The sequence below is a fragment of the Dreissena polymorpha genome, chromosome 1, assembly GCF_020536995.1.
Source record: "Dreissena polymorpha isolate Duluth1 chromosome 1, UMN_Dpol_1.0, whole genome shotgun sequence".
NCBI classification, from domain to species: Eukaryota; Metazoa; Mollusca; class Bivalvia; order Myida; family Dreissenidae; genus Dreissena; species Dreissena polymorpha.
Window position 1 is genome coordinate 22,111,703 of NC_068355.1, and position 14,868 is coordinate 22,126,570.

Sequence of the window (14,868 nt, forward strand, 5' to 3'; positions counted from 1 at the left end):
ATGTTCAGTTGAGGAAAAATTTAAAAATGTTTCAGTTTAAAAATAACCAAAATCCCACAAACACAAATCAAATCACAGGGCTTGTTTTGTCTCATCCTTGTGAAGGGGCTGTGGCCCCCTCAGTATGTGAAAAAATGAGTCTCAAACTTTTCAAAATTGTGAACAAATGAGTAACAAACTGTTCAAAATTGTCAAAAAATGAGTCGCAAACTTTTTAAAATTATGAACAAATGAGTCATGAATTCTTCAAAATTGTAAAAAAAAAAAATTGAGTAACAAACTTTTTTAAATTGTGAACATTTGAGTCGTCAAATTCTCAAATTTGTGAAAAACAGCCATTATGTATGAAAGAAAAAAAGCTCTAAATGATCATGTCCCTTCCAGACAGGAAACTATTAAAACAAGGGCTGTTTGTAAAACATGCATGCCCCCCATATGGGCTGTCAGTTGTAGTGGCAGTCATTATGTGAATACGTTTTTTGTCACTGTGACCTTGACCTTTAACCAAGTGACCTGAAAATTGTTAGGGGTCATCTGCTAGTCATGATCAATGAACCTATGAAGTTTCATGATCCTAGGCGTAAGCATTCATGAGTTATCATCTGGAAACCATTTTATTTTTTCGAGTCACTGTGACCTTAACCTTTGACCTAGTGACCTGAAAATCAATAGGGGTCATCTGCCAGTCATTATCAATGTACCTATGAAGTTTCATGATCCTAGGCGTAAGCATTTTTGAGTTATCCGGAAACCATTTTACTGTTTTGAGTCACTGTGACCTTGACCTCTAATTATTCTTGAGTTATCATCAGGAAACCATTTTACTGTTTCAAGTCACTGTGACCTTGACCTTTGACCTAGTGACCTGAAAATTATTAGGGGTCATCTGCTAGTCATGATCAATGAACCTATGTGTAAGCATTCTTGAGTTATCATCCGGAAACCATTTTACTATTTCGAGTCACTGTGACCTTGACCTTTGACCTAGTGACCTGAAAATCAATAGGGGTCATCTGCCAGTCATTATCAATGTACCTATGAAGTTTCATGATCATAGGCGTAAGCATTTTGAGTTATCATCCGGAAACCATTTTACTGTTTTGAGTCACTGACCTTGACCTTTGACCTAGTGACCTGAAAATCAATAGGGGTCATCTGCCAGTCATGATCAACGTACCTATGAAGTTTCATGATCCTAGGCCTAAGCGTTCTTGAGTTATCATCCTGAAACCATCTGGTGAACGGACCGACCGCCAACCTACAGACCGACCGACATGTGCAAAACAATATACCCCCTCTTCTTCGAAGGGGGGCATAAAAATGTGCTGACTGACACAAAAAATTGGGTCCCCATCAATCAGATATATGTTGACATAACATTTTGGAGTTTTCAAAAAATTATTTTTTTGTGGACACGTAAATTCCTGATTCTGGTGTTATGTGTTTGAATTGAATTCATGCATCAGTAAACCCACAAATTCAACAATAATTAATGTCCCACAAATAATAACGATTTTACAGTTTATAAAGTGTTTGCAATGCTTTATTTAAAAAAAATTTCACTATACATCAATAGTTTCTCAACATACGTTTTTTATTGTATTCTTGCATTTTTTTCTTTTTTATTTATTTAAATAAATTAAGATTCCACAATCAAATAAGACTACGTTTACTAGCTTGACTACCCATTTACAGTAAGTAATAAATATCATACATTCCTAATATAAGTTTTGTTCAACAATTGTTTTTAATTTGCATGTATATGTACATCATTGTCTCATATTTGTTCTCATCAGAATTTATAAATACCCCTCTACAACAGATTTGAAGCAGACTTAACTTAAGCCCTGTTCTGGCAAAACTGGGCTTAATGCATGTGTATAGTGTTGTCCCAAATTAGCCCGTGCAGTCCTCACAGGCTTGCCTGGGACAAAGCTTTCCATCAAGACTTTATTTTTGTTCAGAAGAAATCCCTTTAAACGAAAATTTCCTAAAAGCGTAAACTATCATACTTGAATTTCAAAAGTCTGTGTGCACACTGCATAGGCTTACCAGTGGATTGCACTAACAATGCATTAAGCCCCATTTTCCAAAAACAATGCTCACATTATATAACCTTGTACAACTCTGTAACAGATTGTAGACTGTCTTGCTCTGAGAAAACAGGGCTTAATAAATGTTGCCCTAAGTGTCTTCCTAGATTAGCATGTGCAGCCACACAGGCTTATCATGGAATTTCTGCATAGATGGAATTGTTATTTAGAAGAAACTTCGTTTAAATTAAAAAATCCATAAAAGGGAAATGTGTTGTCCTTGATTTGTCTTTGCAAACTGCACAGGCTAATCTGGGACAACACTTTACACACATTCATTAAGTCCTGTTTTCCCATGCAACCTTACATTGTTGCAATTGCATGCATGAAAACTAACTCTAAAGCTTTTATTACACTGTTCTGGGAATGAGGCCGTGGTCCTTCTTATTGAGAACAAATGCATTCCATGGAATTATATTTATAAGCTTAATTAAATATCTCACAACTTTATAAAAACTCAAGGCCTTATGAGGATAACAGAAATTCTCCGGGTGTTGTGTAACTGAGGTTCCTGTATGATAAGTTGGAAAGCATCGAGCTGAAGAAGAGTTTGAGTTATTGATCCTCAAGTAAAACAAGTCCTGCTGTAAACATGATATACACAATAAAAGACGCCATTTTATGTTTTGTTAAATCATATCATTCTTGTCAATTTCATCTTTAACATTCTTAATACACAGGTTACACTGTATACCATTATTATTTGAGGGACATTATTTTTGTTGATTTTAAGGGTTCACTGATCCACAAAGTTATCACACACAGAAAAATAACTGACACAAATTCATCATTTATTTTTCTGAACTGAAAAATCCACAAAATAAACTAATGTGTCGGTAAGTCTTTTTGACCACGAAATTTCGGATGAATATATATATGAGTTTACACTATACAAACAAGTAAAGAGGATATTTTATCTTAAGTAAATTCATACTTTTCTTTTCCACCTCATCTTTTTTGCATTCTCAATACATTAAGCAGGTCTTTTCCTGGCGTATTTATGGGTATGTGAAACTGACCCATACGCAAAGCGTTTTTCTTTCTTTAACAAGGGCTGTTTGTAAAACATGCATGCCCCAAATATGGGCTGTCAGTTGTAGTGGCAGCCATGGTGTTAATACGTTTTTTGTCACTGTGACCTTGACCTTTGACCGAGTGACCTGAAAATCAATAGGGATCATCTGCCAGTCATGATCAAGGTATGAAGTTTGATGATCCTAGGCCTAGGAGTATTCTTGAGACATCATTCGGAAACAATTTTACTGTGTCGAGTCACCGTGACCTTTGACCTTGTGACCTGAAAATCAGTAGGGGTCATCTGCGAGTCATGATCAATGTACCTATGAAGTTTCATGATTCTAGGAGTAAGCAGTCTTGAGTTATCATCCCTAAACCATTTTTTCTGTGTCCGAGTCACCGTGACCTTGACCTTTAACCTAGTGACCTGAAAGTCAATAGGGGTCATCTGTGAGTCATGATCAATGTACCTATGAAGTTTCATGATCCTAGGCAAAAGCATTCTTGAGTTATCATCCGGAAACCATTTTACTGTTTCGGGTCACTGTGACCTTGACCTTTGACCTAGTGACCTAAAAATAAATAGGGGTCATCTGCCAGTCATGGTCAATATACCTATGAAGTTTCATGATCCTAGGCCTAATTATTCTTGAGTTAACATCAGGAAACCATTTTACTGTTTCGAGTCACTGTGACCTTGACCTTTCACCTAGTGACCTGAAAATTTAAAGGAGTCATCTGCCAGTCATGATCAATGTACCTATGAAGTTTCATAATCTTAGGCATAAGCATGCTTGAGTGATCATCTGGAAACCATTTTACTATTTCGAGTCACTGTGACCTTGACCTTTGACCTGAAAATCAATAGGGGTCATCTGCCAGTCATGATAATTGTTCCTATGAAGTTTCATGATCTTAGGCGTAAGCATTCTTGAGTTATCATCCGGAAATCATTTTACTATTTCGAGTCACTGTGACCTTGACCTTTGACCTAGTGATCTGAAAATCAATAGGGGTCATCTGCCAGTCGTGATCAATGTACCTATGAAGTTTCATGATCCTAGGCCTTAGCGTTCTTTAGTTATCATCAGGACACTATCTGGTGGACGGACATAAGGACCGACAGGCTGACATGTGCAAAACAATATACCCCCTCTTCTTCAAAAGGGGGGCACAATAAGTGCCTTATGATTAATATGTCTCAATTATATTTCAACAAGGGACAAAATTGTCACAAAACCAGGTTTTCATTGTGAAAAAAAATCTGATTAAGGGAGACAACTGAAACTGAACTTTTGAAATGAACAAACAAAATTAACCCCCTTTGTAAGTTTGTTTCAAAATAAATCTATTTTAATTTGTGGTGACCTTGATATTGGAGATATTGACATGATTCTTTCGTGCGACACACCGTCCCATGATGGTGAACAAATGTGCCAAATAATTGTAAAATCTCACAATGAATGACATAGTTATGGCCCAGACAAGCTCATTTATTGCCAATTTTGACCTTTGAACTTAAAGTGTGACCTTGACATTGGAGATATCGACGTAATTATTTCGCGCGACACACCGTCCAATGATGGTGAACAAATGTGCCAAATGATTTTAAAATATGACAATGAACGACATAGTTATGGCCCGGACAAGCTTGTTCCGCCAGCCCGCCAGCCCGCCAGCCAGCCCGCCAGCCAGCCAGCCAGCCCGCCCGCATTCGCCAATCTAATAACCAGTTTTTTTCTTCGGAAAACCTGGTTAATAAGATCTAAAAAAAAGTATATTACTAGCATAATATGATTTTATAGTTTTAATTTTAAGTATTAGAAATAGTTATATTAAATTTGTTTTTCTGAAATCAATGTACTTTTCGCATGAAAAAAATAAAAATCCCAAAATTGCATTTTTTCCCAAATTGGCCATGAAAAGGCCTGATAATTAAAACATCTTTGTTACCTTCTGTGTATTCAGGTCATCCTTGTCCACCACATCCTCAGCATTCTTGTCCTGACTCAGCAGCGACTGGAGCAGCAAAATAGCTTGATGTTTTTCTTGTATGTATATTTAGGACTCACACAAATTTATATAAATGTAATGAAAATCAATAACAGATGTTCAACAGCATAAAATATGGAAAATTAATAAATCTCACATCAAGTGTTACCTTTCTGTTAACATTGCGTAAAATATCAATATATACTCCTCCAAAGATTACTTTAACAATATTTTATTTAAAAAATATTCATCCATATACATTTCTTAGATGGCATGGTGTTTATAGAAATGAAAGTCTAAAAATAGCCTCAGTTGCTATGTACATGAGCATCTATGTACAAATATGAAATTTTCAGTTAAAATGCTTTGTTTTTTCATGCACAGTTTACAAGAACTAAATTTTAGGACCATAATGACACAAACTTTATGACAACATAACATAATATGCATTAGATCTTATGTTCTAACAAAAACCCTCACATTGTATAATCAGATAACAATATGTTCACATAAATTATTTGTATCTTTAACTACACACACAATGTTGTATTGTAACATCACACACTACTATGTTCGTATGCTAAACAACACATTGTAATTAAAATACTAATCACTTATTACAACAACTAATACATACATGTACACACTATTCCACTCTGAACACCAGGATGGTGTCGTCCCACCCCTGTCCCACAATGATGGAGGATGTGGTGCTGCAGTAGCAGACTGACCGTGGGTACCTCACTCCATCCTCCAGAGTAGCCAGCGTAGCCAGCTTACTCTCTCCCTCCCAGCCCACCTGTAGTACAGTGTTGGGCCAGCGTCCACAGACCAGCACCTGGCCTGCAGGGGTCACATGTAGACCACGTGTCCACTCTAGTGCTGTGTCTGAGTATGTAGCCAGGTGTGTGCCATCCCTGGCCAGGGTGTGAAGCTTGTCCCAGTAGCTGGTGATGTACAGCCTGTCTCCTGTGGGACTCACAGCACACTTGTCTACTGCAAAACAGAGTAACATCAAGATATTGAATTACTGTCAATGTTAAATAATCTTATTAAACATACTGCAGTGATATTGTATTACGCATATGTTGCTATAAAGAGGCCTTTACACATCTAAAATATATGCATACATTTCAATGATTCAATAGTTAAGCATGACAATAAACTTCAGTAGCAGAGCTATTGTGTTAACGTTTGACATGTTGAAATGCGACTAGTGAGTAAGATATGAATTGAAGCAAAATTACACAGTCTATTCGATTGAAACAATTGCACATACAGAAACAATTGCACAGTTCAATCAACATGTTTATACCATGTTACTATGTGCAGCATGAATAGATTTTCCACACATGTATACATGTGATAACTATGTACTGAAATTAGTGAAATTGACCAAAGCAGACATAATTCATGTGCTGTGTTACAACGTTATTTGTGTTTTTCAAGTGTTTATAACAGGAAAAATAATATTCAAAACAACAGTTATTGACACTTTTCTAGCTAGTTAGATACAAAACCAATTTCAACAGCAAAATGTTTAAATGAACATACTACTATAATTACAATGAAATTAATACATACATTTGAACACTTCATAAAAGAATACAACCACAAGAGTACCTATGCTATAAGGCGTTATGAAATTATTCAATTTAACAAACATATTGTACATGTACAATCATTTAAAAACCACAAAATTAAGACAGGGTCAGAAAGTGTCTCTTTCCCAGGAACACAGTTTCTATTTATAGACATGTCATGTAGTGACAGTCAAAGTACTTCATTACTCATGTTTATAAATCAATATTTCTGAATCTAATTGTTTTGGCTACAATGCACTGTAGCATTCAAAGGGCACATATGAATTATAGAACAAATATTTTATAATACATCAGCGGGTTTTCTGCTATGACATCTGAATTTTATTTTATTTTCATCTCACAAAGTATATAACTATAATTTATATGATTTAAAAAAAAAAAAAAAAGATCAAACCTTATGGGTCAATATTTGTTGATTAAAAAAATAAATCCCAATTCGGTTCATTAAGTGGATAAAACTTTCCAAATTTGTCATTGTATGGATTTAAAACAAGAGCACAGCATAACAGGTGCCAACGCTCGGCTGCGAAAGCTTGTCAGATTTTTTTTAGAGGTCACAGTGACCTTGACCTTTGACCTAGTGACCCAACATTTGGTGTGGCGTGTAGAACTCATCAAGGTTCATCTACATATGAAGTTTCAAAGTTGTAGGTAACAGCACTTTGATTTAAGAGCCTATATTAAAGTTTATATTAAAGGTCACAGTGAGCTTTGACTTAGTGACACAAAAATGGGTGTGGCGCGTAGAATACATCAAGGTGCATGTACATTTGAAGTGTCAAAGTTGTAGGTGGAAGCACTTTAATTTTAGAGCCAATGTTAAGGTTTAAGCACAACGCCTACAAAGAATGTTAAGGTTTATGTTAAAGTTTTATATTATAGGTCACAGTGACCTTGACCTTTGACCTAGTGACCCAAAAATGGGAGTGGCGTGTAGAACTCATCAAGGTGCATCTACATATGAAGTTTCAAAGTTGTAGGTGGAAGCACTTTGATTTTAGAGCCTATGTTAAAGTTTTATATAAGAGGTCATAGTGACCTTGACCTTTGACCTAGTGACCCCAAAATGGGTGTGGCGTGTAGAACTCATCAAGGTGCATCTACATATGAAGTTTCAAAGTTGTAGGTGGAAGCACTTTGATTTTAGAGCCAATGTTAAGGTTTTAGCCAACGCCTACAACAGACGACGAGCTGGCTATGACAATACCTCGGGTATTCTCTGAAAACAGCCGAGCTAATAACAAAATTCGACTAGACTCCTTTTTCCATAATGGCTAGAAAAATCCCTGTACATATTACAAATGTTATCAGGATGGATTCACCATGATTCTTACCTGTATATTCAAATGACCTATAGAGACTGCAGACCTGTTTGCCATTCAGTGTGTATTTGTACAGTTCTTCACTAGAGATGACAAAAAGGACTCCTTGGTGATGGTCAATACCTCTACAATCATGTTGTAACTGAAACTTCCTGCCAGGAACAAGTTTTTCCTGGTTGACAGTGATAAACTGGACCTCATGTATCTGGCTATCATGGTCATTCACAGCCACTGCAACCTCACTGGGTGTGATCAAACAAATGTCAACTGGCTCAGCATTCACATCCCAGTGACTCACCACCTGGTACTGCTGGTTCAGCAGCTTGACATTCTCATTATTCCAGTCTACAACCAGTACCTGCCCATCGGGAAGAACACATATGCCTCTCATAATACATACAACTTTATCACTTGGTATTCTCACATTGTGCTTAGTAATACTCTGGACATTAAACACCTTGCCTGACTTTCCTAGCAGAGTTAATGCCTGCTGTATTATATGCTTACATTTTATGCTGGCTATAAGGCAGAGCTCCTTATTATCTCCAATTTTCTGAACAAATTCATGGAAATGTGACAAGTCATTGTGAAGACTGGTGCATTTATGAATAGAACTTGTAACTGACTCTTTTATGCTGATAACTTCATCTTTCATCTCGTTAAGTTCCTTCGCAGTAATATTATCAAATTCATTCATGATAGAGAGAACACTCCTACACATCTCTTCTTTTAAATATTGCTCATTTCCGCCTGATGTACCCACAGAATTATTATCACATTCATCTATATAAGTATTTAAATTGCCACACATTTGCTCTATCATAACTTCCCTATGTTCCTTGTATGTTTTCTGCAATGACTCAATGCTGGCCTCCTGACTGATATGAAGGCTTTTGATTTCTCCCAGAACAGTTTTGAGCTCCACTGACAGTCCCTGTAGGTCTGTGGGCTGAGTGTTGGTCAGCTCATTAATTGGAGTCACTCTACTGCACTGGCTGAAATAATACAATGTCATGAAAATACCTAAGATTAGAATAGTAAGCGATATTATGTAATACTTCAAACAAGTATAAAGTTTAAAATAAAACAAACATGACAAAAAGAACTCTTTTCTTAGGCTTAATATGGGGGTATACAGATTTGCCCTTTTCCCTGTCTTTTTTCAACATACCCAGAGTTATGGCCACTGTTTAGTAAATAAATCACATATAAAATTGTGTTGTGAGTTACTCAAAGAGTACAGCTGATAGTGGGATGAAATATTCTAAAAGTATTACCCACCATGTGAAATTTCTTCTCACATAAGAAGAGTCATGTCCCTTTAACCAAACAATCATATTTCTTTCAATAGTGAGAACCATACCTCAAAAAGGATTGTTGCTAGAGGTATACGTCTACAGTAACATATTAATTGTCAGGTACACTCTTGCAACTCCATATTTTTGTTCACATTTTTTTGTTACATTTGTGCAGTTGTGGAACAAATTAGATTGTAGAGCTATCCATGTACTAAGAACACATTTCTAGTTGTTTACATTGTTTTCACTTTTAATATTGCAAACCTTGACCACACTATAAATAATAACTCATGCAAGAAAAGATCATTGATGCCACCCCACACAAAGCAGGCATGACTTATAATTAATATCTATGCTCAAACATTTTTAAATAAGCCGGCAATGAAAATCAATATATAGTTCACAAACACCTGTCATAAGTGGATTCAAATTCAATGACTGAAAGATTTTATAATGGCAGTACTGTAATATATATAGAGAATATTATGTGAGTTTTGGATAAAGATCAAGTTTACGATCATTGTTATACTATCGATTTTCATCTGATAATAGGGTAAATGTAGCATGTCCAATATTCCTGCAGTGTTTTATCATAATCTGCTTCAACAATTGTTATAATGGGTAATACAGGTACTGAAACTGACTACTACACCTTTATAATTTCATGATATAAGCTTACGTGACCTTTGACCTATGGACCTTCACATGGATTTACATCTGAATCTTCCTCGATGTAAACATAAAACATGTTGCATGGATGTAAGTCAAAGCATTCGACCCTAGATATCATGTGGAAACAATTGGTCTACGGACCAACTGATAAAGGACAGATGCAAAGCAAAATAACCCCGCAAATCATTCTTACAGGAAGTCCTCTATTTATTAATTAAGTCTTAGTATAAACAATCTAAGACTATAGCCTGTAATGAGCGGCTTATGGCAATTGCAACCTGGTCTACTATCTCACAATATGTTTTAATGTTATTTAACCTATTGTGATTATTTTGCATTTGTTGTTGTCACACGATCTATTCGTGGAAAAGTAAAGACGCCATTGTAAAATATTTATAAGGAGGCTCCAAGAGAAAGGTCTATTGTTTATTTATATGTGATATTAAAATGTCATAAAGTAGCAAGCCTAGAGTCAATGATTTTTTAAAATATTGGGCTGTATGTGTAATATTTTCACTTTACTTTATCCTACACAAAATTAGAAAACAACAATTAAAAAAAAAATAATATTTTTTCTCATTATTTGAAAAATAAATAGTTAAATGGCAGCAAAGCAAGAGCCAATCGCTGTTCATGAGCTATTTTCACATTTAAATGTTAATTTCCCAAAGTTAATGAATTCCAACTCACAAAACACGTTCATGATTATATAACACATATTTTTTACAGTAACGTGTACTTAATATTGAACAGAGTGGATTGCACATTTTTCACAAATATACACAGACCAATGTCTATTAAGGAAAAAAAGTTGGAAAATAATATTCATATTCAAATGAATTATACCCAGAGGGGGGTAAAAAGTGGGGTGTGGTAATTTATTAGATGATGTTTAAAAAAAATGGGGGGGGGGTAGGGGGTGGGGGTGAGAGGGGGGTATAATGAGGTGTGGGGTAATTTACTAGATGATGTTAAAAAAATTGGGGGGGAGGTTGGGGGGGGGAAGGGATTCTGGGTAGGGGCGTGGGGAATTGTTTGGGTGGAATCCATTGTGGTATTCAGGTAAGTGTTTGTTTGTCAAAGTAATAATAAAATGTGATCATAAATAAAGAAGTTACGGCAAATTAAGCAAAATGTTCAATTATCTAAGTGTAAAAGAGGCCATAATAATGGAAAAATGCTTGATACAGTGGTCTGCTTTTGTTTATAGGTTGGGGTCATGTTGGTAAACAAGAATGCAACATATAAAAGCAATATGTCAAAGGATATAGGAAATATTTTGGGTTAATTTAAAGTACGCAAACTTTAACATAGATTTATCAATAATATGCATATACTAAGTATAAAAGGGGCAATAATTATGTAAAATGCTTGATACAGTGGTCTGCTCTTGTTTATAAGTTGGGGTGATGTTACTAAAGAAGTATGCAAAATATGAAAGCAATATGTCAAGGGACAATGAAAATAAATGGGGTTGTACGAAAACTTAAACATTTGCTGCATATGCTAAGTGGAAAAGATGCCATCATTATTACAAAATGCTTGATAGAGTTATCTGCTCTTGTTTATAGATTGGGGTCATGATGGTAAACAAGTATGCAAAATATGAAAGCGATATGTCAAGGGACATTGAAAATATTCGAGGTAGTTCGCAAACTTTAACATTTGCTGCATATTCTTAGTGGAAAAGGGGCCATAATTATGACAAAATGCTTGATAGAGTTGTCTGCTCTTGTTTATAGGTTGGGGTCATGATGGTTAACAAGTATGCCAAATATGAAAACAATATGTCAAGGCACAATGAAAATATTTGGGGTAGTACAAAAACTTTAACATTTGCACGCTTACGCTAACGCAGACGCTAACGCCGGGGTTAGTAGGATAGCTCCACTATATATATTTTATATATTATAGTCGAGCTAAAAACAATAATGGAAAATATATGAACGCTTTTTATTGGCTTAATACAGGGGTATATAGATTTGCACTCTTCCAACCATCCGCGTGACTTTTCTGTCGTATATAACTCAACACGTATTCCTGAATTTTACGAGTACAGTAACCAGGCATGGGAGCTTGCGCACCTCTATATTTTCGTTTTTTTTTTTTTTCATTATCCCCACGCTTTTTGAAAAGCATGGGGATGTTGTGCTTATCTCCACCGTCCACCTGTCCGTCCGTCTGTCTGTCCGTCCTGGCCAATATCTCCTCCTACACTATAAGCACTAGAACCTTGAAACTTACACACATGGTAGCTATGAGCATATGTGCAACCGTGCACTATTTGGAATTTTGATCTGACCCCTGGGTCAAAAGTTATGGGGGTTTGGGCGGGCGGGTCAGAGATTTTTTTACATTTATAAATTTCCAATGCTTATTGGAATGGGTTAAATAAACCATGCATTGGCTAATTTGCTTAAATATCATATTGAAAATTATTCAGCTTAAAGGATACATAATACAAATTAATGGTTGTGGATATTTGAGCATGTCTATTTCACGCAAAGGAATTTTCTTTAAGGAGTATCTCATTTGCTGAGCTATTTAAAATTTTGTGCGTAATATTGATAAGTTTTAAAACATCATAGAAACTTGTTCAACCAAAGAACATTAATTTGTTTTCCATAAAGCTGTTTAAATTGTTTAAGAACTAAAGGATTACAGTAGCTTAAAGGGGTATAACAACAATATTTTTCACTTACCATAAAAATTATTTAAGCAATATATATTCTCTCTTTTCAAGCAGACATTTATAAAGGAACATCGTTATATTTATTTATTTTTTTAAACAAGAGGGCAAAGAATGGCATTGATCGCTCACCTTTGTAATGGGGCATGGCCAAATTTTGCCCCAGGGGCAGGTGTTGAACAGTTTTTTATCGAGGACCAAAAAAAATATCTGACATCACATACCACATTAAATGTGTGTGCTTTGTGTATGTTAAGTTGTTATGCTACGATATACATGTACACTATGAAATATTTCAGTGTAAACAACTACAGACATCTTTTTAGGAATGCAAAAATTACAGAAATGAAATTAATTTCAGACACAGTGAATACTCACACACACACAAGAACTCAGACATAGACTTACATGTACAGTGTGACTAATATGTGCCCTACTTCAGGGGCCTAAACATATCCCAGGGCTATATATAACAAGCATATTTGCCTTATTACACAATTCAAATTAAGTGGACCGAAACACAAAACTTAACCAAATTTTCAAGTATAAAGGGCCCATAATTCCGTCAAAATGCCAGTCAAAGTTACATAACTTTGCCTGCACAGTCCCTTTATGATAGTTAGTAAGTGTTGCAAGTATGAAAGCAATAGCTTTGATACATAAGGAAAAAAGTGGACCTAAACACAAGACTTAACCAAAATTTCAATTTCTAAGTATAAAAAGGGCACATAATTATGTCAAAATGCCAGTCAGAGTTACATAACTTTGCCTGCACAGTCCCCTTATGATATTTAGGCCAGGATTTTTTTATTATTTGTTTTATGGGAAATTTTCAAAAAAATTGAGTAGGGGGGGGATTAATAAAAATAAAAAGAAAAGCATGAAAAGTGAGCAGTCTACCAAAAAAATAAAAATAAAACTGTCTAAACCGAATATTTTTTTTAATGTGTTTTATATATCTCATTACACTGTTGTAGAAGCTTTTTCTAATAATAGTAAACATATTTTTATATATATTTATATGTAAAGGCACCTTTCGCATGTATTAATTAACTATATTGCTTCAATAGAGACTATTAAACACACCAGGGGGCCGTTTCTGGTACAATGCGTAACTTTACGGACGAAAATGTACGTACGTATAAAGTTACGTACGCTTTTCTGAATGCGTAAGTGCGTTTCTATAAACCGAACGTAGCGTAAAACTTAGTTGCTATGTTTGAATAATCTCTAAACAGAAGTCTGGTGATTGCGCGGACCTTATAGAGAACATTTGAAGAAATTCATAAAGTAGATTTAATTTGCTTTCTCTAACAAACTTTTGGTAGACTAAAGTACCTTATAAAGAGCAAAGTTCTTTCCCTTGTTTGAGAAATTGCGATGAAAAAAGGGGTCAACTGTAAAAAAAGTTCAATCTTTTGATTATTTAAAAATTAAGTGTGGCCATTCTTTGTTGTGCTGGATATGCTCTTTGTTAAAACATAAGAGATGATTCTTACTGAAGCAAATCTTTCACGAAGGTTAGTCAGATATATTTCAAACTGGAATTGCTTGAGCAAACTGGATAAAAATGGATGGATAATACTGAGAAGACAGGAATGTGTATTGTAGCTTACACATCTGAATTGACAGAAACATAATCAAGGAGTTTCCTGACAGGAATTCAATTTACTGGAAGGGTATCTTTGATAATGTTTAGTGCATCACTGAATTACAAATGGAATGTCCTATAATGAGAAGAACATCAGCAATGGCCTCTGTAGAGAAGGTAGTATTTTTTTAAATTGTATTTACTGATCGATGATAATGTACAGTTAAGTACAGTATGGTTTTAGAAGAATTAACAAACTCTGTAGCTTGTATTCACTTGTTGCACTTCTAGATAATTTTATAACAATCAACATCATGTTTTTACCATGTTTATATTTATACTTGTGTGCAAAATATTAAAAAAAACAACAACTGATTTTTACTCACAAATTCATTTAAAATGAGAATCTTTTTTCTGTGATAAATTAACATTGTTCATGTATGCTTCTATTAATTTGAGACAATACGCATTTGCAATTATCATAAAGTATGCTTCTTCACATATATAATTATATTTTATTTTATGTTCAATATTTAAAAAAAAATGCATGGATTGGTAAAATATATGTCAGGGTATGTACCAGTTGTGAT

The 14,868-nt window shown here is 35.0% G+C and overlaps 2 protein-coding genes across 2 annotated transcripts in view; one reads left to right on the plus strand and one right to left on the minus strand.

Annotated features, from left to right (window-relative positions):
* LOC127874091 (uncharacterized) overlaps window positions 1-14,868 on the plus strand; it is a 331,818-nt gene that overhangs the window by 192,011 nt on the left and 124,939 nt on the right. The window lies entirely within an intron of this gene.
* The window catches only part of LOC127874053 (uncharacterized), a 44,757-nt gene that overhangs the window by 18,919 nt on the left and 10,970 nt on the right, over window positions 1-14,868 (minus strand). The window contains exons 2-4 of the mRNA XM_052418167.1: window positions 8,041-9,023; window positions 5,740-6,098; window positions 5,064-5,129 (exon numbers count right to left, since the gene is read on the minus strand). Of these exons, the coding sequence (XP_052274127.1) occupies window positions 5,749-6,098; window positions 8,041-9,023 (1,333 nt within the window). The 3' untranslated portion in view covers window positions 5,064-5,129; window positions 5,740-5,748. The remainder of the gene's footprint in view (window positions 1-5,063; window positions 5,130-5,739; window positions 6,099-8,040; window positions 9,024-14,868) is intronic.